We start from the raw sequence: 26,352 nt of genomic DNA on the forward strand, positions 1-26,352 counted from the left end.
GAGAGCTTCAATGCGACCGTTTGGCGTTTAGCGCCGAAGCATTTAAATTGTGGCACAAAAATAATTCAAATAGCTGCTTACTTAGCTGCTGGCATTTTTAATGATGGGTTTTCATTTTTACTGCAAATAATGCAAGATATAAATATCCAAATTGGTCAGCAAGCAAAGTTATTCACGGACGCTTATGACAAACACAGAGTAGAACGGCAGGAGCGCCGCAGCCTCAGTTCAACAAAAAAAAGCCCGTACTACTCGTATTAGGTGCGCAACTAAGTTCTCGCTATTTTTTTTTTTTTATAAAAATGCAATTTTATTGTGAGAAAATAGTTACAAATGAATCATTCAAACTATTGTGTTCGTCTTTTGATGCTATTCACGAATCAAGCCATTTTTTGATGTCTTTATATGAGCGAAACTGCTGATCAGCCAGACCATGTGCCATCGAACGGAACAAGTAATAATCGGACGGCGCAATATCTGGGGAATATGGCGGGTGGAGTAGGACTTCTCATTTGAGCGTTTCCACATAGGTTTTAACGGGTTTGCTAACATGAAGCCAAGCGTTGTCATGCAGTAGAATCACTTTGTCGTGCCTCTGCTTCTATTGTGGCCATTTTTTGCGCAGTGCTCGGCTCAGTCGCATCAATTGAAGTCGATACCGTTTCTTAGTGATAATTTCGTTCGGTTTCAACAGCTTATTCATCGTTTTCGAATGTTTTTGGCCTTCCTTCACGCAAATGATCGTCAACATCAAAATCACCGTTTTTGAAGCGACGGAACCAATCACGGCACGTTGTTTCACTTAGAGCAGCATCTCCGTAAACTTTTTGGAGCTCTCGATGCGCTTCAGCCGCCGTTTTCTTTGAATGAAATAAGAAAATCAACACTTCCCGCAAATGACGATTATTTGGCACAAAATCAGACATTTTCACACAATCAAAAGTATATGATGCCAAAACAAAATCACTAACATGTCAACGCGGTTTGTTTACCATATGTCTAAGCTTGATTCATGACGTTTTGGATATGTCTAAATTAACCAGCACTTACTGCTGGAGCCATCTATTGAAAAACAGCGAAACTTAGTTGCGCACCTAATAAAACAGAAAAAATAGCTGAAGTCCAGGCTTTTGAGGAAGAGGAAGACTCGCTGTATGGTCCTGAAATTGCTGATTGAGCAAAAATCGAGGTAAGTTTAAATAAATTACAATTTTTCGCAATTTTGTCTTTACAAAAACTTTAAACGTGCTTTTCTCAAAACGCTAAGTTTTGCGCGCCGGAAAATGCAACTCAAAAACTACTTGACAGATCATCTTCAAATTTTACATGCTTATTTTCCAACTATCTGGCCCCAGCATATACTTATCCGTTCATTAATATTTTGCTTTAGACAATAATTATTAACAATTGTTTAAAGTGCTTTTTCTTGTTTATGTCACCGTTTTTGCAATTTTATGAATTTTTTTAATTACTTAGGTATATGTTGTACGTTTTTACATAAACTAACGACATTTTCTTGAAATTTTTGTTTCAGATTAATTTTGTGACCTCGGCGTTTTCCGCATAGAGATATTACATATAGAGTAGAGGAGCCATAAACAAATCTGTAAGTGGAAATGTCCCCCCGTTAGAAAGAGAGAGAAGATAGGACCTATATTCTTGTCTTTGTTGTACTAGCGCCATTAAGAGAGAGATAGACTAAAGCTCTCGTTTCCTGTTTTTTTCTATCAACGGGTCACTTTTGAGGCTGACTTCTCTACTCTATATGTAATATCTCTATGGTTTTCCGACGCAAATTTGAGGAGTAAACTTCAGACAACTGCTGTGCCATGCTGAAGTTTTTCAACAAAAAAAAAATATTTTTAATTAGTTAAATATTAAATATTATCGTATACTTTGTCATTTTTACATATATTTTCCATATATTTTTCATACTTTTTTGAAAAATTCGAGAAAAAAACGGTTGTTTACACGAGGTTCCCCCCTTAAATCTATCGGGATCCATTTCCCGATAGATTTGTGCGGAGTTTTTTGAAACATTCTACAAAATAGTAACGCGTTTCAATATAACAAATACGTTACACTGTGACATTACTGCCTTCGTATTTCTGAGGAATATTTTAACTTGCTGCAAGCTTACAATAACATTGCAGATACATTTCGCAATGTTCATGCATTATTAAAATGCAATATTTCAATACATAGATGTTTCTGCAATTTTTTAGTGCTGTACGAATGATTTAGTTAATATAATATAAACAGTAGAACACTGAAATCACATCACAACATAATTGTGACGTAAAAGAATAACAGAATTGTTGCGTCTAAATTACCGGTGCTTTTTCTATTTTTTCTGACTTTGATATTAATACTGAAGTCCTACACCATACATATATTGTGTAGGACTTCAATATTGATATCAAAGAAAAATTTTTTAGAAAAATAAAAAAAATATTTAAATGTTTTCAATAAACAAATGTTTTCAACTAAAGAAATCCAAATATTTTCAACTAAACAAATTCAAAAATTAAAATTTTCAAGCAACAAAATTTTCTTATGTTCAAACCGTAGTTTAAAGATAAGAAAATTATGCTTTTGGAAAATTTAATTTTTGGATTTGTTTATATAGTTGAAAACATTTGTTTATTGAAAACGTTTAAATATTTTTTTACTTTCTTCTATATTACCTACATTTATCAATATTATAAAGAAAATATTTTTAAATAACAAATTTTTATTTAATTAAATTTTGTTTGTTATTAATTATTTTGTAGAAAACAGTGTTGGAAATTCCTATATCTTTATATTCTTAACAGACTATTTTTCATTTTTTTTAAGCTGGAGAACCTCTTTAAATAACAAAGAATTATCTCCATTTTGTTCAAAACATGGAGTTTATTAATATCACATAACTTTGTAACATCGTACGTACGTATAAGCTTTGACTATATAACTATGGACTCCCAGTTGGCCATTTCACGCTGTCTTCAACATAACGCGCGCCTTCGACGGTTAAATAACAGAAAATTGAAACACGAAGTTGCATTTTGCTGTTAAAATAGGAAGAAAGAGAAAGATGGAATATGATATGACATTGCGTTGTTTTATTATCCTTAGCAAGTTCAAAACCATTGCATTTGTAATAAATAAATAAAATGTACAAAAAAATGCGACTTTGTGTTTTAATTTTCTACCATTTAGCTGTCGAAGGCGCGTTATGTTGAAGACACAGCAAAGCATTGTGAGAATAGAAAAAGTGGGGGTAACTAGCAGTCCATAGTTATATAGTCAAAGTGTATAAGTATACACGTACATTCTTGAATATATCGGATAGTTATTTTTAGTATCCACGTGCTTGAGATATCGTACTACAAACTGATACGTCAGTTCAGTTACAATAATAATATGCTTTGATAATCTGTAAACCGCTTTATAGAAAATCGTTATCAATAAAATATTATAAATGGAACGATAAATAGAGAGACTTATTGTTAGTTTTATTATCGAGTTATATTTGTAAGAAATATTTTGAGTTAAGTACACGTAAGATTTTCTTTCTCTATACCTATTTTACGCTTAACATAAACGAAATGATATGTAAGATAAATTTGTTAATATTATTAAAATTATATATTTGCTATATTTCTTTTTCTTTAAATTCATGATATGCAAAAAAAAGTTTGTTTTATTGATTATGCTTGCTCCAAATAGTAATTTATCCTTGATACAAGCTTTCGACTGATTCATAATCGGCCAGGAAATTAGCCTATATAAAATACAAATCATAATTATAAAGACATCATCGTGACATTAATTATCACTTATAAGTGACAATTAAAGTGATAATGATCCTTACGTTGTTATTATGGCCGACATTCATAGTCGATTTTTATTTCAAGATTGTGTTAAGTAATGATTTAAAAAGATAATACCAACTCTGATTAGTTGATGACATCTTAAGGCAGCACTTAAGACGATTTTAAATACAAGGATCGACTATGAATACAAGCCTACGACTCTGTATTTCATCTGGATATAAATCTAGGCGTTGGAAACAGATCGTTGTCTTCGTCAGAATGAGGACTGTCGAAGTTCTACACTCCCTGGCAAAAACTGTTTTAGTCGAAACGTCGAAAGGGTCGCTATTTTGAGGCGACTCGCACTAAATATGGTCAGATAGACGTTGCACCCGGAGCAGGGCACCCCGGCTCGGACCGACTTCTGGCCCGCTGGTGGGGGAGATCTGCAAAAGTTACTTAGACAAGTTCGGCTCTATGATTCGGACAGTTGGTTCGTCGTGACCATCTCGTATTGTCCACCTCTTAGAAAATCGACCTGTAGATATGGTAAGTCGAAAAAATTCTTTGTCAATTCTCCGCTCTCGAGAATTGCATAAGATTTTACGGGATTCGGAAGAAATGCGAGGAATAGAGTTTATATCTGTGATCACAAAATGCAGGAACACCGTCAAGTCGCAAATACGAGTGCTTTTTGCGAGGATGAATTACGCGTAGTGCGCGAAGCGATATATGCCAAGTGGCAACGAGTTGATGACAAAGGCATTATATTGGCATTATGGACTTGTGACGATGCAGTGCAATAGTGATCTTCGTCAAATTTTTTGATAGCAAATTGCTTGAAATTCCGATATTATAGATTACTTTAAATAAATATATACAATCGTCACTTTCTCGCTGAGATTCCAAAAACATTAAATATTAATGTGTTTATTTTAAAATAAAACTTTAAATTAACAAAATTTTAAAATTAATTTATTGAACCAAGAAAAGTATTTAAAAATTTATATAGAAGTATCATTTAATACAAAAATCTTCCCTTGTTATCAAGAAGGATATTTTCTTCTTTACTTTATATTAATGTGCTTATCTATTTTATTCTTCTTCTATTGCAGTATAAAATTACTGTAAAATATTAGAAATAATCTAGCTTTCTCATTCATTTCGGGAATCTTTCCTTTTTAACATATATTTAAAATTAGATGAAAACAAAATTAATATTTTTACATTCTTACATAAGATATAAAAAAGCGTATTTAAAAAAATATAATAAACTGTACAGTTTCCATTTTGTGTGGAAAATGATTATTTAGTTGAAAATAAAATGTATACATATACACAATATTAATACAGCTTCATTTCCGTAATTACGACGGTACAAAAATAATTATGTAAGAATGGTAATACGAGAGGTAGTACGATAACTGGATGATCGCTCTATATACGTCCTGGCAGCTTTTCCGTGCGATTCTATTTTTGATACTAAGCAGCAACGCCCCATAAATCTTTTCGTACGATAATTGGACTAAGTTTCTCAATTTCATTTATAGAGACTAATCAGTATAATTAACAAAATAATTTTTATACTTTAATTTAATTTATTTCTTAATAAAAACAAATATATGCATTTTTTACTTTACCTGTAATCAGTCGTAAAAATATTTCTATAAAATTTGAAAAGAATAAGAATAATTCATGATATAGTTCATCGAATATGAAATGTACATATTTTTATTAGTTATATGTTATAATTTTTTTAATTAAACTTTTTTCTTTATTTGTTTATTCGTACATATCATTTCTTAAGTTATATTTATTTTTGATAAAATTGATAAAATTTATTATTGTTTAATCTATTTTATAATTTCTCTTACTTTCGCCCTTTATAACGTATAACTGCTAAATATCAGGAGAAACGTTATAAATTATTGAAACTAATAATAAGCTCATGGAATTATTTCGGATATCATTTAAAAGCAAAAATTATATAAATGTCCTAAACATTTTGAAGATATATCTTCTTATAAATAAAAAAAATACAATAAAGAGGACTAATGAGAATTAAGTGCGGTTATTAATGTATATTACAACTTTTTAACTGAATCAAATTTATGATCAATAAATGCTGCAAGAGTGAATGATTATAACTGATTATACATTAATAAGTTGATTTATTAGCCTCTTTTTGCATTTTTAAATCTCGAAAGTCTGTTTGATTTATATTGTTTCTTCATATGATACCATTTATTCTCAATTATTTTATACTGCTAATTCAATTGCTACTTTTAACAATAACTAGCAATACCCGTAAATTTTCTTATGCACTAATTGGATTAGACATGTCAATTTTATTTATAAAGATAATGAACAATATTATATAATAACAAAATAATTTTTATATTTTAATTTATCTCTAAATTCTTAATAAAAAAACACGCATTTTTTATTTTATCTATAAATCTCCTCGAAAAATAATTTTTTTTGTTGCCGTTTTTAACGCATAATTATCCAATATTTATAGAAAAGTCATGAATTATGGAAAAGAGAAAGTGCAATTTAGACTGATTTTGGCCTTCTTTAAATTTTGTTCAAACACCTGGAAAACTATATTTTGAGGTAAATTATCGATTTCAGCAATTTCAACTCAAATGAAGATACTTACTGCAGTGGTATTGCTATTTTACTTTAAAAGTCAATATTTTAAGTATCTGATGTTACATCAAAGAATTTTTCAAAAAATCATGGCAGTCATATTACAAAATAATCTGAATTAGTTTGAAATAGCAAAGGTTTCTCAATTCTCTTTGTACTTGATGCCACACTTTTACATATTAGAATTCAAACAATACATTTCAATAAATACAAAAGAAGAACAATATTTTACCTTCTGTATAAACTATCTGTGTGTGTGTGTGTGTGTGTGTGTGTGTGTGTGTGTGTGTGTGTGTGTGTGTGTGTGTGTGTATGTTTATACTAAATATATAAAATTATAAGTTTTATTTATCACTTTAAAAAATATTACATTCATTTTTAACATGAAACGTGTATAGCCAATTGTCCCATAATACTATGGTCATCTTTTCCTTAAAATTTTGATAAGATGGCTAATACATATGTTATAATATTTTATTAATATTTGATTTTTAATAAGTGTTTTCTCTTTAAATTCAATAATATTATTAACTTTAAGATTCAGTGAAGTGATATGTTAAACATTATTAAAAAATAACAAAAATAAAAATGCGTTTTTTACATTTTGAAAAACTATGGCCAACTTACCCAAGTTTAGTACCCTACCACATGGAGATATCACTTTATTACAGAACATAGCCACTACACTAAAAACACATTTTATTTTATGTGTAATGCTTCCTCTTCATTATTTACAATTAAATATAAATTTAATATTAAAATTAATTATTGTTATGTATAGCGTAAATATTGTAAATAATGTAAATAATAATATTGTAATTTAACAAATAATCGGAAATTAATTAAAAAAAAATTTAAACCAGTAACATATATAGATAAGTTTAAACGGTTAAATATTTAAAAAAAATTTTTTAATTAGTTAGATTTATATTTCAAAATTTTTTATTTTTCCCTGTTTTGTTCATAATTTTATTAAAGTTTTTTGTTCACAGTTTGCATAACACATTTTGATAAGTATTAAAAAAAATAATTTTACTATTGTGGAAACATTTATGTGCAAAATACCATAAAGCAAATCTCAATGTTATTTTTTTGTAATCGGGAAAAAATAATAAAAACATTAATTTTAAAAAAATTTGTAATTATAAAAAAACTGGAGAGTGAAAGAATAAAACGGACAACATAGTCGTTTTCAGCGCATCAAAATCCTAGAAAAACATTCTTCCAAGTTCAAAGCACATAATATCTACATAATCTATCACTCTTCCCCCTCTCTAAATTTTGTAGACCTGTAATAGATCCATTTAACCTCTGTACAGTTATCGATAAATATGATTCTGAATCTCCCATAGACTTGTTAAATGAAAAATTTAAACGTCATTTTAATCAGAGTACTTACATTTATCGTTGGAATATCATTTAGAACTGTCTTAACAACTTATTTTTTTATATTCTTTTCGAAAACATAAAATAACAGAGTAAAAATCGAACTTTTTAAAACTAATCATTTATATATTGATTAGATAAAATGAAGAAGTAGCGTCTATTCTTTTTGTGTCCGTCTCACTGAAAGAGACAATAGAAAGATAACAGCGTTTTAGGTCATGACCAAAGTGTTGGACAGGCTTAATTTAAAATACTTAAAAATTTTAAGTTTTTTTGAAACATGTGTGAGAACTTTTTTAGTTTTAAATTATACTTGAAATAATTCCAGAATTTATACAAATTATTTAAAAATGTTTAAAGAAAGAACGTTTATTATTAGCACAAAAAAGAACTTTTTGAATTCCGGAATGAAATTAGCCGTTTCCTATAGTTTTTCGGGTGCTAAATACGAATCCGATGTCCAAATTGCTCCATCACAATTATGAGAAATTTGCAATTCAATTTACGAAAAAGAGCTTTTTTTACGTACTTTGTCATATTATAAATAACTATGAAATGTGACATTCTAGAGAAGTTCGATTGCAATTAAAATTAGGTAGATATGTAATTAGGTAACTGTAGCCAAGAACAAAAATTCCTTATCAAGGTTGAAAATCTTAACTTTCAACCTTCAAAAGGAATTTTTGTTCTTGTGGTAGAGTTAATAAGATATTCATAATTTACCCTCACTAGCCAACATGGGGTTACTCGCGTCCGAGCAAAGAATAACCTCAAAATCAAGGCGTTTTTAGCCCATTTTTTGTACCTCAATTTATGCATCGCATTTAATTTTAAATGAAACCTTATAATGAGACATTAATTCCAGAAAAATTTTAAGTTGAGTCTAGAACGGGTTTCGGAGTTAGGAGGGGATAAAAGTGACGATATGTCTAACTTTTCAAGTCGCTTGCAGTATTTTTCTTTCAATACTATGTTACAATATTTTGAGTTATTTTAAGTGTCTTATAATATAATATAAATATCAAATAAATATAAAAATGTGAAATTATTTGATGATTAATTGGCGCGGTGGGGGAAAGAGAACTAACCGGGCAGAGTGCATTTCCCTACGTATTTAATTTTCCTTGATATTTTTTAGTTATCACGTAGTTCCAGTATTCGTCACAAAGTGTCGCAGAAACTTTTTGAGTTGTGCAACCGGCGAGTTCCTTTTTCGTTGACTAAAAGTCTCTTGCCTTCATTGGCTGGAACTCTCTTACCTTCATTGGTTGGAAGTCTCTTGCCTTCAGTGGCTAAATCTCTCTTGTCTTAAGTGGTTACAACTCTCTTGCCGGCATTGGCTGGAATTCTTTTGCCTTCAGTGACTGGAATTCTCTTTTCTTAAGTGGCTGGATCATTCTTGTGTTCAGGACATGACAGATTGTCATAAAGTCATATTACATAAAGATATACAGTTGTTAGTTTCTTCAAATGTATGTAGTTAATTTTCTTTATTTAATGTAGCTTGCACCCGCGAGAAAATGAAAGAAGCGTAGTACTATCAATAACATTGTATCATTTATTGCTTAACATTTGATGCAATTAACATTAGATGCAATTGATTAATAATAGTTTTTCATCTTAAATGATTAAAACACAGAAATTCTTCTAAACATTAAAATCACATGTTATAACTAACAAGGAAAATTGAATAGATGTAGGGAAATGCACTCCGCCCAGTTGGTTCTCTTCCCCTACCGCACTAATTAATCATCGAATAAATTCATATTTTTATATTGATTTGATATTTATATTATAAGATACTTAAAATAACACGAATTATTGTAACATAGAATTAAATGAAAAATACTGCAAATGACTTGAAGTTAAAGATATACGTGACATTGCTACCCTTATAACTATTTCTGCAACTGCAAAGGTTGGTAACAGATTTTGGTCCGCACATGGTTCGCATACATTGGTATTTCCGGTATTGTTAGCAGATTTGTACCAAATATACTACAACCTTGTTGGCACAGTATATGACAAATTGGCGTTGAAAAGTAAGTAAATCTGTTGAATATTTGACAACAAATTTATAACAAATATTAAACAAGTTTACTATTGCAAAAATGTTAGCAATTTTCACGCAAGAATGCAATATTATCCTTTTGTCAAAATACACGACAGATTGAAAGTTGATAGCAGACAGATCTGTTGTTTGTATGATTGACAAATTGATGGCAGATAGTAAGCAAGCTTGCTATTACAAAAATGTCAGCATTTATCACACAAGAATGCAATATTAGTTGAGTTCCGTAGAGCGCATAATGCACATGACATAATCCTTGTTGATCACCAAAAGTTAAACAAGGATAAAATGTTACACTGCGCACATCATGCTTTTTTTACGAAATTCGGCCATTATCTTTTTGTCAAAATAATTATGCAACTAATTTGTTTATAATAATTATAATAACTATAACAATTAAAAAAGCATCATATATGTCTCTTTAGTAATTTTTTCCGGTAAATCGATTGGTGCAATCAGTTTTTCTCTACAGTCATTTTTTACAATTTGTTTATAACAATTAATTGCAAAATTGACTTTTGCAACGTACTCTTTACATCAATAATGTTTTATTATGCTTCGATACTACTTCTAATTGTTATTTTTTGACTGATCTGACCATGGGCAGGAAAAGATTTTAATTATTTATATAGCTTATATTATAAATATCTAAGGCTAAATAATCATAGGGTTAGTGATAGTGTTTGCGTAATATTCAAAACGCAAGTTTCTTTCCTTTTAATTCAGCTTTACTTACTTCAAATATAACTTTTTATTAACGATATCACATGTGTACCATTAGCGTGTTAGGTTGTTATTCCGAAATTTTAGTTTCGAATCCCGCCGGCGTCGACATGCGTTTTCAAAAATTTATAAAATAATGCGTAATTGTAATACGTGAATTAAAATGTTATATGTAAAACAGTGAATACAGATTAAGCTAAAAGAATAATAAAATCTGTTAAAAAAAAAAAAATAAATTTTTTTGTTGGTCTCGGAAACATCAGATTTGATCTGTATTTGGTATCATTTTGTCAGCACGTTTAAAAACAAATTTGGTTTGTATTTGGCATTATTTTGTTAACGCATTTGATAATAGATTTGGTTTGTGTTTGCCATTTTGTCATCACATTATTATTATTAAATTTGTTCTGGTATTGATTTCAATTTGACTTCAGATTTGTTCGTCAGATTTGGTTTACATTGAGCATCCTAATGCGGACACAGTAGAATACGGTTTTGGTCCGCTGGAATTTGGTGCCAATTTGATATCCTTTTGCGTACAAAATGTTTGCTGGGTACTTTTACCCCCTCCTAACTCCGAAACCCATTCTAGGTTCAACTTAAAATTTTTCTGGGATTAGTGTCTCATTATAAGGTATCATTTAAAACAAAATTCGATGCAAAAATCGAGGTACGAAAAATGGACTATGTTTGCGGTTACTCTTTCTCGCTTCGCATACATCGGTACAGTACGTGCCAAAATTACTTAGTTTCACCAATTGTTATTGTCATTTCATTTTTTAATCGTATACTAGAATGTAGAAACTAAGTAAAATTACCGTTGAAAACCATCTCATTACGTTGTGTTCTTTAATAGAAACGTAAAACGCGAGTGACTTTACGTTGGCTGGTGAGAAACAAAAAATTACGTTAGCTAGTGAGGGTTAAATATGAAGTAATTGCAGAAAATGGCAAATTCTATCACTGATAATTTATAAATTAGCTTTCAGTTACATTTATTTTAACAACTTAAGGTTTTTAGGTTATTGAATACCAATCCGATATCAAAGTTACAATTTTAAAATGGTGGATTCAATATGACGAATGTCAAAACTGAAAAATCTCCGAATTGTTGCAAAAATTTATATATATAAGTTTTACATAATGCTAAATATAATACTAAAATTGGAAAATTCAAAATAAAGAATAAAAGTTACATTATATTGTTAAAATCATGTAGAAATGTAATTGAAAGCTAGTTAGTAAATTGTCAATGATCAAATTCGTCGCTTTCCGCAGTTTACCCCATGAATATTAACCATAGACGACATCAAAAACTCCTTTGAGGATTGAAAGTTTACGTACTTAACTACATACTTAATTTTAATTGCAGTCTTGCTCTTTTCGCAACTTTAATTGTAAATTTCTCAAAATTGTGACGTGATGGAGCATTTCGGATAGCAGATTCGTATTCAGCAGCAAAAAACTATAGGAAACGACTAGTTTCATTCCGGGGTTTATTTTGTACCACTGTGGTAATCACAATGATTACGTTTTTCATTAAACAAATTTCAGGTATTTTGTAAAATAAAATTATTATGTAGATATCTTTCATGATCCACAGTTCTTTCCAACAATAGTAAAATTAATTATAAAATATTATAAAATATTGCGACATTTTATATCCTAGGCGGATAAAGAAAAGAAGAAAAAAACTAAAAAGAAGGAGGAGGCGCCAGCTGCCGAACCTGAACCAGCGCCAGTTGAAGAGAAAGCACCAACTCCTACAGGCACACCAAAGGACTCTGGTTCCGCCAGAGCAAGCAGCCGCGGCAGCCGCAAGGCTAAACGCAGCGGATCCAGCGTCTTCTCTATGTTCTCTCAGAAACAAGTGGCTGAATTTAAGGAGGTATAGTTCAAAAATAATATTTTCAAATGTCCCTCCTTGAACCTCTTCCCTGAAAATTCTCCCCAAGATTTTTCTATTTTGACTTTCAGTATTCTAAAACAATTACTGTGTTTTAGCAAAAAATTCTGAAAAATTAAAAAAAAATAGTTATTTTTAGTTTTTTGCTGTATTGTTCCGGGTTTTTTTTTCCAAATAATGCCATTTTTATTATTTTTTGTACGTCCTTGGTTTTAACCCTAGCTCCCCATACATATGGGTACGACGCATCCTATACAATTATTTACATTACTGTAACTTTTTTATAATGTAATTTGAAAACAAAGTTTGAGGTTTAAAAAACAATTTAATTATCCATAGATATAACAAGCCTGTAGGCACTTTTTTTTATTATTTTCAATATAAGAATACACGAAAGTTTAAAAAGTGTATTTGGTATCTTTGTGTTGGTAACTTAAGGATTTTCGGTGTATTGGATACCTCTTTATTTTTTATTAAATATACGTTTACTGGGTTCCAAATATATAAAAATAAGTATATAAAATTGCAGAATAAAGAAAAGTATTTTAATGTAATGTATACGTATTATCACGTGCATTGTAATATTCTTTCGCCTTTTGCATGCTTATCTTAGAATGTTCTAAGATGCTAACACATGCAAACACTATGAAATTTTTGGAACTCTTCCCGAGATTCGTTCACATTAATTAAATACACAAAAGTATTAAAAATAATTTTATTTAACACTTTATTTATTATTTTATATTGTTCAAATAATAAAATTTTATTCATTATTAAAATCATGATTTGTCGATTTTTCAAAAGCGTCGATTTTCGATACTTCAAATAATTAAACTTTTTGGAATAACTAATATTGAACTTTTTTTTGTTAGTCCAAAGGATTGACTAAAAAAACCCCACCAAAATTTTTTGGTTTACATTAAAATAAAAAAATTTGAAATTTTTTCATTCAAAGTACTGTTTGAAAATTTCTGCAACACAATTTTGTCGAAATATTGTAATTACTTGAAAATAAAATATTTTTGATTTGGTACACATTTATTATTTTTATCAGACTCTGAGATATAGATTTCATATATAATGAGCTAAAAAATAATCTTTCAGAGATATAGCGTGTCAAAATTACAAGAAACTTTTTCACAAACCCATAGATGAGGAGCAAGATAACCAAAAATATGCGTGAAAAACTAGGGTTAAGATTTTTTTCACATTTAAGAGTTATAATTAATAATAAAATTAATGAGATTCGTTGTCATTATCACAATCGCATTTTTCGTATTTAAGAAAAAAATTGGAAAAAATTTGGTTTTTCTTCCATTTTTCTCCAGAAATTAAGAACATTAGTATCTTTACCATTCTTGTTATCATAGTTGTTTGTTTTCGTATTACTTAGAAAAAATGAAAAAATCGATTTTTTGTTCAATTTTATTTTTCTGGATATTTGATTATTAGGGCTATTTCAACCAATTAATTGTAATTAATTGATTAGTTTATTGGAATTAATCAATCGAATTTGTCTATTATATGAAATGACAAATGCCATTGATTAATTCCAATCGACTAATTGGTCGATTAAAATTAATTGGAGTTGGTTGAAGTGGCCCTTAAAATACAATATTGTTCACAGTTGTTTTATTTTGGAAAAATAGAATTTTGTCTTTTTTTATTTTTTTAGAAAATTTAGTACAAAAAAAACAACACTATTTCTTTATTTTCAAGTGAAACTTAAATATTGGTGAGATATTAATCCAGTTTAGTGTATTAACTAACTTTTAGTATTGAATATCGGTTAGATCTGAAATTAGATCTCAATGTCTAGTTAGTATTGGAGTGGAATACTGGGATGATAACAATAGGCCAAAACTTAAAATAAGTACTATTACGAGATTAGAGTGTCGTAACAGTACCAAAATCGATACCGATTTTTATATTGCAAATACCAATACTGATTCTAAATGCTTTTACAAAAATAACATATATACCTGAAAATTGATACTGATTCTCTTGTGCAATAGAAGCAAATATTCATACTGATTCTTAATATTAATACAATAACAGTATTAGTATTGTACCAAAAATTGATATTGATTTTCAATGTTGTAATGATTTTCTACAAAAACTCTGTGTCACTCTAACACAAGAAAGAACATGTTAAATTTTACACAGTGCATTACTTATAATGCACTGCGAGATATTTTACATATAAGAGACAATTTAGTCAACATTTTTCTGGCGGCAGTTCCGTGCTGCTTCAAGCTAAAAGACAATCTTTTAATTTTAATATGGACATTGTACCGAAAATTTACAGACAATATATTAATTCAGTATTGACACTTGACGTATTCCTTTTGTTAATTGCAGTGGATATGATAATGGAATTCATAGACTAGTACTATTATTCAATACCGATCTATGTATTGAGTTATAATATTATTATTTTAATAGTCGTCTAGTACAGGATCAGTAATGAAAAATAAAACCCATTTTTCAGTACATATTCAATATTTTGCTAATTCAATACTGATTTAATCCTTAAACATATTAGTGGATCTGGGAGATCTCTTAACCAATTTTGATCGTTTGCTGTAAAGTTAGAATGAGATGGGAAGTTAAGTTCGGACCAGGATGTAAAAAATGTATGAAATCTCTCCATCGATTGATATGATTGATCACCTTTCTTGGTTAACTAGAGTTCGAACGGCATGTCAGTAAAGTCTTGTTGGGGTCAATGGGACTCATATAGTGTGTGAGTGTAACTTTTCTGTGAGAAATTTTATATAAAAAACCGAACAAAACGGGCGCACCCTATAGCGCATCTTTATAGCGCACGAGATCGATTGCATACCACCACTCACAGCCACCGATGCCTAGAGTTTTTTCGTTGGGTGAGTTAGATAAGTCAAGATGATTGGTTGGTTGACTATCGCACCGTGCGCTATCGGATTCCGTCCGAACAAAACACGTTTGAACAGGTCCGCGTATGTTACTCAAATATACTTTGTCTAAAATTAGAATACTATGTACAGGATGTCAGATGAAGTTCGCCCGTAATCTCGTGGGCTGATAGAGCAAGTAAAACTAAACAGAAAAGTCCTGTACCATTTTTCAATATTTGCAACAATTATTGAGATAAAATTAGTAAAATCGGCAAATCAATGCGTATTCTCCGTGCCCACCGCACGCGGGGACCTCTATCGCACCGCCTGCCGCGGCTACCTATGGTTTGACGATCGACAGGCAGTTCCCGCGTGCGGTGGGAAGGGAAAGTACATGCTTATTTGTCGACTTTATTACTTTTTATCTCGGTAACTATTAAGAATATTAAAAAATGGTACAGAACTTTTCTATTCAGTTTTACTTGTTCTATCAACCCACGCGACCACGGGCGAACTTCATCTGACACCCTGTATAGTGGAAAAGTGATCCAAAATATATCATGAAACATCAGTTTTCAATTTTAAACACCTTGAATTAATTAAAAATATCTTACATTTGCACATAATTATAGTTTTTAATAAAAATGACAATGACATAAATTTTTTTGAAATTATGATTCTTTAGCTTCAAAATACCGTATTTTAAAGTCCTTAAAAGTTTTTTTTGTTGCAAAGATATAATTTAGAAAAAAGCGGATTTGTGAACAATTTTTCATTTTCGCTTAATAGTTATTCCTTTAAAACTTCACAATAAACTTTTCAGCAATGCCAATTGTAAAGTCACATTTTTGAGATTCTAAACTTTCATTTAAAAAAAAAGATTGTTGAAAAATGTTGATTGAAATCAAAGTTACAACTTTTTAAAATTGACTGTGGTCAACCAGATTATAAATGTGTTAACGTAATTCTCCAGATCGAATGTGTTTAAGAATTAATATATTTTATTCTTATTTAGACTCTTTTATTATATTCTGATCTTCCACTATATCATTTGTTACACATTATACGAAGCATGTACATAAAAAAAAGTTTTAGATAAAAGACCCTGAATAGAATTTTCAATATATTAATCTTGCAAAATTTCACAAAAAAATAAAATTTAATTAAATTTAATAATTTATAAAAGTTTTAAAGTTAATTGTTGCATCAACATTGTTATATTTGTAGGCATTCCAGCTAATGGACGCGGATAAAGACGGTATTATTGGTAAGAATGACCTTCGTGCAGCCTTTGATTCCGTTGGTCGACTGGCGACTGATAAGGAAATTGAGGAAATGCTTAATGAAGCACCAGCGCCCATCAACTTCACTCAATTGTTGAACTTATTCGCTGTTCGTATGTCAGGATCAGGTTTGCATACTTTATTATTAATTGGAGAAATAATCGGAAAATGTTTTCAAAATTTAATGTAATTTTTTACCTCATCAGGTGCTGATGATGACGATGTTGTAATCAATGCCTTCAAGACATTCGACGAAAATGGCAAAATCGACGGCGAAAGGTGTGTGTATATAACAGAAATATTATTATACATACTTTCTAATTTGAATTCAAGACTATCACAATGAAATAAAAAGGATGATACATAATATAAGAATTACAAATATCTAAAAAATAAATAATTTTTTTACCAAAAAGTATTACAAATAAAAGTTGTTTGGCTTGAAAAAGATTTGATGAATAATGATAAAATCAGTTCATGAAAGAAATCAATTTTTCAAGATTACATAAAGATTATTATTAGTTTTTAAAATAGAATTATACAATCCGTATAAAGTTAGCCTTCCAACATTAAAAAAAATAAACTTTCCTTAGCTTATTCGATTGCTCATCGTTTGCATATATGTGCACACTTTGAATTTTTCGTTCTCACATTTCTACTAAAAAAGTAATAAAAAAATAATTATGTGGAGAAAAAGAGCAACTTCACAATAGCTCCTAAACTAGGAACAAATTAGATTAAAAGATAAAAATGATCTTAATTGATAGATTTTCATTTGCACATTTTGAAATGGGTCGATGTCTCGTTTGCACACTTTTAGTTAAAAAGTTATAAACAAAATAATTTTTAGGAGTCAACTTTACACGTCAAAAAATACGTTTTTGATGAGAATTCAAAAGAAAAGCGTGTGAGGTTAATTCCAAAAATTATTTTGTTTATAACTTCTTAATTAAGGGTATGCAAACGAGAAATCAATCTTTTCCGTAATGGGCAAAAATCTTACGATTAATGCCGTTGTAAACTCAATATCTATATTTTTAGTTTTCTTACTAAAATTAATTGTTTTCGAAACTTTAATTGTTTATAACTTTTTAACTAAAGGTGTGCAAACAAAAATTTATCGATTAAAATCATTTCAATCTAATTTGCTCCTGGAGGATTATTGTAAAGTTGGCTTCAAAATTGTTTTTTCTTTTATATAACTTTTTTATTAGAAATGTCCAAACAAAAAATCGTGGTATGCACACATCTACAAATGTTGAGCAATCGAATAAGCTAAAGAAAGTTTACTTTTTTTTAATGTGGGAGGGGGCTAATGTTACACGGGTAATTATACATTAACAATTATACTTGTCAACTATTAATTTTTTTTTTATAATTGTACTATATAATATTTTTATGTACATAATTGAAATGTATCAATTAATATTTAAAAAAAATTTTGTATAGCATACAAAACCTTGCAATAACATTGCAACAATACCCATTAAAAACAGAATTGTATTTATATATATTTATTAAACTTATAGTATAAAATATGTATAACCGTCTATGTTTTATGCCATACTTCGTTTAATAAACATTGTATAAAACGATCCTGCTTTTATTGGATATAGCAATTTTGTATATTTAAATTTCTCATAAACATTGTTAAAATGTAGAGATGACATATAATTTTAATGTTGCAATAATATTTTAAATACATAGTGCAAATAAACTGTTAAGATTTTATTTTTAATTTATGTACTTATGCATACATTTCTCAATTTGAAGTTATATAAAGAATTTTCTAGTCTTTTAATGTACATATTTAACCACTAATCTACCGAGAATTTTTGGAATTAAAATTTTTTGAAAAACAATTCAATTTTATAACGCGCATACCCACACGGCCGCGCGCGACATACATACATATGCACGTGTACATATGGAGGAAAAATATAAAATAATTTTTATGTTAAATTATAAAAATAATTTTTATGTTTGTTGTACAGATTAAGGCATGCTTTGATGACGTGGGGTGACAAATTTACACCAAAAGAAGTAAACGATGCATTCGATCAGATGTACATCGATGATAAAGGTTTCATTGATACTCCAAGCTTAATTGCCATGTTGACCGGCACGGGCGAAGAAGAGGAGGAATAAGACCAACTGAAAATATATTATCAAGAAGAGAATATTCCTTGGTTGAAGCCTCATATTAATATCGAATTCACAATTTGCCTCAAAAGAAAACAGATATTTTATATTGAGCCTTTCCTCTTTTTTTGTTTTCTCTTTCCTTCTATCTCTCTTTTCTCTCTCTCTTTTCATACTTCATGACAAAAATGTGACGAGGACAAAACATCTGCTATATTATTCAATCTGGACTGTTTCTCATTCTCTTCCAGTTTATCTCTCTCTTTCTTTTATATATCCTCATACCTCTCTATTTGTCTTTTTTGGTACTTTTTGCTTTTCTCTGACACTTTTTTTTTCTTTTTCTCTTGTATTTATATTTCTTTCTTTCTCTCTTTCCATGAATCTTTCTGATTTTTTCTTTTTATTTCACTTTGTCGTTCTTTTTCTCTTTTCATTTTTCCATCTAACATTTTGATTTGTATTTTCTTTCTCTCTCTCCCTTTCTCTCTCTACTTGTCTTCATCTTCTCATTAGAAAACATTACTGATTCCAGAAGAAACAGCAAATCCGATAAAAGCAATAAATTCCAGAACAATTCATCCAGAAATATAAACTAGTGTTTGAAAATGTTAAATGATTGAATAATTTGGACAGTTAGACTCTCAAGATCGATTCTATTCAAAAATTCAAACCTTTTTGAATAGAAAATATGTTTGAACTGTTTTAACTTATTTCATAAACGTTCAAAATTATAATTTAAATTTAATTTTCTGAAATATTAAAAGCTGCACATAATAAATGGAACAAGAAATAGTGAATAAGGAACGTTTCAATATATTGAATATGAAAAACATAAGAAACGTTCCTTATTCGATGTATTCAACTGTTCCTTATTCTTTATTTTCTGTTCTCTATTCCATTTATTACGTATAGTTCTTTAATGTGGAAAAGAAAAGACTCGTAAAAATTTACCTTTTTACTTCCAATATATTACATTTCCAATCTTTTTTACTGTCCAAATTGTAGACATAATGAATATTACAGACCGATACTTAAATTGTCCGATTTGTCCGAATATTCAAATTGGATGCTCATTCTTTTTTATTTCGAATTATTCGAACAGATCAAACATATGTAATCAGCGTTAAGATCTAGCTATGACCGTTAAGGCATTTTGTTAATATTGTGTTCAAATATACATGTTTAAATTTTTTGTCTAAACTCTAATACGAACTATACGTCTGTCGATACCAATAATGTACTTAATAAAGCTTCATTCTGCTCTCTTCTCGTTTATATATAGTAAAAATATTAATTATTTATTTCAATAAAAATATTAAATCTATAAATGGAGCTGTCTACGATCTTCTGTCACCAGAATTAATTTTTTCAATTTAATCTTTCAACTTTCGAAAGATGAACATTAAACATTATATTTTTACTATTTCTGAAAACTTACATAAGAGATAGTTTGAATTAATTAGCAAAAACATTATCACATAACTGCTGTCTCCATTTTTATAGATATACCTCACATTACGTTCAGTAAAAATATAATATAACAGAAAATATATACATTTTCATGTACTATTAATGTAATATAATACATAATAAAGGAATCATTGATGACGAGAAAATTATTTATAATTTAAAATAAAAATATTTAATTACAAAAACTCTAAATGAAGAACATTTATTTTTTATTTTACATAAAATAAGTATAACTTCTTATTATATCTGCATATTTGTTAATAAATATTTGGAATACATAAATATTCGTCGATCACAATCTTTTATAGTTCTTCGCCCAGAATTATTTGAAAATCCAATGCGTTCTGTGCATCGTCGTTAATGTTCAGCGCCCACAAGCTACATTCCACAGTCACTAATCTAAACACTAAAAATATTGTATTAATAAACGCCCAGCTAATATAAGCATACATCAAAATGATATCAAACTTTGGTCAAAAAATGACCAAAAATGATCAATGTGATAGCGTTAAAGTGATGCAAAAATAGTGAATTAATGCCAGACCGATAATGATATATAAAGATATTTAAAATGACGTGACTTCGTAACTATTATCTTTAAATAATTTTTAGTTTTAATGAAGTTTTAACTCCGTTTAAAAAGTTTTCATATGCAAGATAAGTCTAATAAAATAAGTTGACCACGTTTATCTTGAAAACGATTAGAAATTGGAAGCAAAATGCTATGTTTTATTCTCCATCCCTTATTTAAAAAGGAAGAACTACTTTTGTACAGTAAATAATGTTCTTATGTAAAATACTCTTGTGCAGAATGCTTTTATGTAGAATGCTCTTGTAGAAAGGAACCTTTAATAATTTAGCGTAGGAGAGACTCAATAGCAAAGTAAATTTTTGAGACTTCTAAAATAAAGCTTCTGGCAAGTATATGATACTATTTTGGGTAATAAATGCAATTTTTATTTATAAAATGATTGAAATAAAGTAGGTGAATGATCGAGTTCAGTTGCCTCATATGTAAAATTAGGCGTAATCATAATAATTTACAAACATATAGTTTAGTTTTTTTAATCCATTTTAATTTATTTAAGGCCAAATTCTTGATTCATACATACGAATAGAAAGGGATTGAAAATGATAAAATTGAATCATTTCCTATCTATGTACAGAAATAGAACATGATTCTTTTTCATGGATTCAAATATTTGTTCTAATCATTTTCCGTGATTACGTTAATTTTCTATAATATAAATAAATAAATTCCTGAATAAATGAATGAAATACATGTTAAAGATCAAAATTCAATTAATACTTTGTATGCAATTTATATAATTGCATATTTTTATTTAAAAAATATCGACAAATGTTTAAATTATAGTTTATACCCGTACGGAAAAAAACTATTAGAATGACAGTAACTAATAGAATGCTAATAGTAACTATTCACCGGCAATAGTTTTAAGTATTCATCAATACTGCAATGAATACTATAACACTAGTAACAAATAGTTTCCACTACACAATTATAAACTATTGACTAGTGAGAACTTTTAGAATGAATAGTAAGAACTACTGAAATAACCACTAGTGCAGATATTTAATAATTTACACTATTCTCATACTAATAGTTGAATAATACAAACCAATAGTGTGCAGAAATGTGCAATATTAAACTAATTTTTACAAATGCGGAATAGCATTTGGAATAACTTTTATTATTTGTTTAAATAAGAATGTATCTAGAAAGTATATGTCAATATAATACAATAATTAAATTGAATATGAAAAAATTTTTATTCAAAAATATTTTAAAAACATTTAAAAAATATTGTCTGCTTATTAGGATGTAGATCGAGGTTTCTTCATTCATGAACCTATTTCGTCTATAAGTTCATATATGATTATATATTTTTAATTGAAGTTAACACAATGCTTGATAAATAATATATTCATTAGTATATTTATTAGTATAATTTAACATATTTGTTTAATTTATATCTAATAATATATTTGACTATATGTATGTACGTATTAAGGGGTAACACCACCTTTGAGGTTTGAAAAAATCAATTTTTTTTTGCTTAAATAATTAGTTTATACTTATAAAAATATGTTGTAAATAGTTTTAGAACAAAATTCAAACTGTATTATAGTGTTTGAGTTGATTAAATGAATCGTCTCTATGCGCCTACTGAGCAGCTGCAAGCAATTTGGAGCGGCCCCGTCTTTTCTATGCTTCGTAGGTATTTGGGCTTTATTTATGTACCGATAATAGACTTTTAACAAACACAATATAGATGTTATTACTTGTGCTATATCAGTAAATAGTTTTGGAAGCGTCGGTTTCTGTGTTTATGCGACGCCATTAGTTTTTCTGTGTTTATGCAACAAACTTGGCTGTTTGCAATTATAATGATGGCTATAACAGTTTAATGAAAATTTTGCAAGTCTGAAACCTCATGGTGGACACTACTTGTCATTATTATTGCCAAAAATTGGATGCGCGGCGCGTTGTACTTGCCGAGCGCAGTCTCACCCAAGAAGCAAAAAAGGCCAGAATATCATTATTAGCAACAAGAAAAGAATATAATGAGGCTGCTAAACTTGTGGAAGGACAGCTTTATGGGACAGACATCGCAGATTACAAATAAATTAAAAATTTTTAACTTTATACACAAAAAATCAGTTATCACAACTTTAAACGCGTTTTTCTCAAAACACAGTTTTTCAAATTTGCGTGCAACGTCACTCTTTTATCCGTTTGACTTAAAATTTTAACAGAATTTTCTTGTAACTATTCTACAGGGAAGTACGTAGGCTTTTTGCGAAATGTTGAAAATTCTTTTTGTAATCAGCATTTTTTAAACAAATTTTTGGGTGAATATACACTTTTTTCTATAAATAGCTGCCATTTTGATAAAAATTAATATTTTTAAAAATCCCTACGTATTTCCTTAGTTTTGAATATGTAGATAATGTAGACTTTTTTTGCTTGGTTCCAACATAAATCATGCCGCAGAAGATTTTCACGCAAAAATTCATCTTTAAGGAAAGACGATTTCGTAAATAGGCCAGTACGCCGCCATTTTGTACATGAAAGAAAATTAAAAAATATTTTTTTACTCGTCAATATATGTACAATAAAGCCATCTTAGCTTTTTTTATATAAAGTTATTCATTTGCCGACAATAAATTCCCAAACTTAGGTATCATTTTAGGGCCTCAAAAGTGGTGTTACTCCTTAATAGAAATTATATATATACAGGGTGTCCCAGACCAATGTATAAAGATCATCACGATGAGGTAGAAAGGATCGAGATAAATGAAAAGTCTAATACTATTTTGCGATATTTACAATAATTTTTGAGTAATAAAATATTAAGGTAAGCCAAATAAGAGCGCGCAGAGAGACAAGCGGTCGCTCGTCTGAGTCATAGGTCCGCCCACTGCGGTTCGATTGTAGGCAACGGTAAGTGGCGCGCGGCGACGGAAAAGATAGCTTGGCACCGCACCGCGTCGAACCGGGCGGTCTTACGGCTCAGGCGACCAACCATTTGCCTCTCCGCGCGCTCTTATTCGACTGACTTTAATATTTTATTACACGAAAATTATTGCAAATATCGCAAACTGTTATTAGACTTTTTGATTTATCTCGATCCTTTCTACCTCATCATAGTAATCTTTATACATTGGTCTGGGACACCCTATATATACATATATATATATATATATATATATATATATATATATATATATATACAGGGTGTCAGGTAACTACCGCCCGTGGTTTCGTGGATTGATAGATCAAGTAAAACTGAGCAGAAAAGTTCTTTACCATTTTTTAATATTTGCCATAGTTAACAAAAAAAAAGAATTAATAAAGTCTGCGAAAAAGCGCGTATCACCGTGCGCAAGGACCGCCCGCCGGTCGCCAAGACGTAGGCAGCCGCGGCTATAGGCGCGGCGCTGTGTGGTGAGGGAAAAGCAACAGTAGCTGCGGCCTGCGAGCGGCGCGGCAAGGAGGGAGAAGTAGCAATAGGTACTCGTGAGCGGCGAGCGGTGCTAGATCGTCGCTCTGAGCTGCTCGTTCCCTCGTTTTCTTATGAAAATGAAATTTTTTAATACAAATCTATCTAAATATGGAAATGTATCTTTTTTCACTACAAATGCGTGTATACACACATACATGCATGAACAACGCGTGACAGATACGTGCGATTTAAGAAGTAATTTTTTGCGCTGTGGTAAGAAAATGATAAAGTGCTATCATTTCCACACCACCTTGCGGTAGTTAGTATGGTGCGTTTTTTTTAAGTGGTATCCCCAGTAGGCCTAATCCACTTTCTTGCATTTTTAATGCAAGAATTGTTCGAAGTGCCGTTCTTGTTCTCATACGCAAAGTTCGGCCCTTCGAGTAATATTGCGCGTTGCGCGATGCGCCATTTCTGGCGTGATGGTACGGAAAGCTGCGAGAATCGCTTCTCGCATCTCAGCTTCCGTACCATCACGCCTGTGCTCGACTAAATCTTTGATGTAATCCCAAACGAAATAGTCGAACACGTTAAGATCTGGCGACCGCGCCGGCCAAATAATTGGGCCATTTTGACCCATCCATTTGTCCGGATAGCGGTCGTTTAAAATAGTGTGTACTTGCCGCGAAAAATGCGCAGGAGCCCCGTCTTGTTAATAAATAATTTCCGTCCATTCGCGAAGAGGAAAATCGTCAAGGAACTCCTCGAGAACGGCGGGCAACACATTTTGCAAAAAATGTGCGTAAATATCGTCAGTTAATCGAAGTAGGAGAAAATAGCGACCAATCTGAAAATTATCATAACAGTAATTTTTATAAACTGAATCCGTAAGAGAATGAATGAATGAATAGGCGTTTATTACTGTCCTAGGGCAAGCCCTCTAAGGACAGGCAGATACATAGCAAGAACAGATAAAGAAAAAAAGTGTCGACTTAAGACTAAATTATAAACATAAAAAAAAAAAAAATAAAAATAAAACAACTAAAGTAGAATAACGATGCATAGAATACAGATAAAGTATCGCAATAACAAAAATAGAGATAAAGACTAAGAAGTGCTCAGAAACGAAAATACATAACTATACGAAGATTGAATAGCAAGGAACAAACAATAAGTGAAAGAAAATAAATATGTATATTGCCGCAAAAGAAGAGAAAACAAATGAAAGTAATGATTAGGGAATATGCGTGGAACAAGAGAGAACAAAATAAGGTAGAGTAGCTTGAGAGATAAGCTGAGAATTAAGGCGGAGGCTGGGACTGAGACGCACCACGCTGCTGCAAAAAATCGAAGAGGCCACGTCTGAAGGAGCGAGTAGACTCAGCGCTGCGAACAGCAATGGGGAGAGAGTTCCAGAAAGAGGGAGCGGTAAAGGCGAAGGAACGCTGGAATGTAGAGGTGCGGCAGGAGGGGATCGCTAGGTCCAGTGGGGAAGCTCTGGAGGCCGCTCTGAGTCTTGGATAGGGCAAGAGCAAGGAGGCTAAGTAGGGAGGGATGCCGATACGGAGGATGGCAAAGATGAAGCAGCCGAAGAGGTAAAGTCTCCTGTCATCCGCCCGCAGCCAGCCAAGCTGGGAATAAAAATGTGAGACGTGATCATCCCAGCGGAGGTCGCAGATGAAGCGTACGCAGGAGTTCATCAGACGCCTGAGCTGAAGGCGATGCGACCCGGTGAGGTCTGTCAAGACGGCAGAGCAATAGTCAAAGATAGGGAAAATCAGAGAGGACACGAGGCGAACGCGCAGGGGACGTGAGAGGCAGTGCCGATAATATTTGAGGCGCCAGAGTACGCCATTCACGCGCTGGGACACAGACCTGACCTGCTCGTTCCAGCTAAGAGTGCTGGTGAAGATCAAGCCAAGATTGACCACCCGATCGGTGACCTCGATAGGAGTGCCGTTAATTTCCAAAACGATGTTGTTATTAGCAAGAATATAATTGACATAGCGAGCACTACCTAGGAGGATGGCCTTGGTTTTCATGGCGTTCAGGGTGAGTCGGTTGTTGCGAGCCCA

At 30.6% G+C, this 26,352-nt stretch overlaps 2 protein-coding genes across 2 annotated transcripts in view; one reads left to right on the forward strand and one right to left on the reverse strand.

Moving 5' to 3' along the window:
- The first annotated feature begins 4,190 nt into the window (after window positions 1-4,190).
- LOC105197009 (myosin regulatory light chain 2) lies at window positions 4,191-20,455 on the forward strand. The gene is made up of 5 exons (XM_011163198.3): window positions 4,191-4,346; window positions 12,299-12,517; window positions 16,639-16,822; window positions 16,901-16,973; window positions 18,689-20,455. Exons 1-5 carry the CDS (start codon window positions 4,344-4,346, stop codon window positions 18,840-18,842), a joined length of 633 nt encoding a protein of 210 aa, XP_011161500.1. The 5' UTR covers window positions 4,191-4,343; the 3' UTR covers window positions 18,843-20,455.
- Window positions 19,260-26,352, reverse strand: part of LOC105200444 (sodium/potassium-transporting ATPase subunit beta-1) — a 223,991-nt gene continuing 216,898 nt past the window's right edge. Inside the window, exon 7 of the mRNA XM_039447782.1 lies at window positions 19,260-20,715. Within this exon, the coding sequence (XP_039303716.1) occupies window positions 20,612-20,715 (104 nt within the window). The 3' untranslated portion in view covers window positions 19,260-20,611. The remainder of the gene's footprint in view (window positions 20,716-26,352) is intronic.

The sequence above is a fragment of the Solenopsis invicta genome, chromosome 4, assembly GCF_016802725.1.
Source record: "Solenopsis invicta isolate M01_SB chromosome 4, UNIL_Sinv_3.0, whole genome shotgun sequence".
NCBI lineage: Eukaryota > Metazoa > Arthropoda > Insecta > Hymenoptera > Formicidae > Solenopsis > Solenopsis invicta.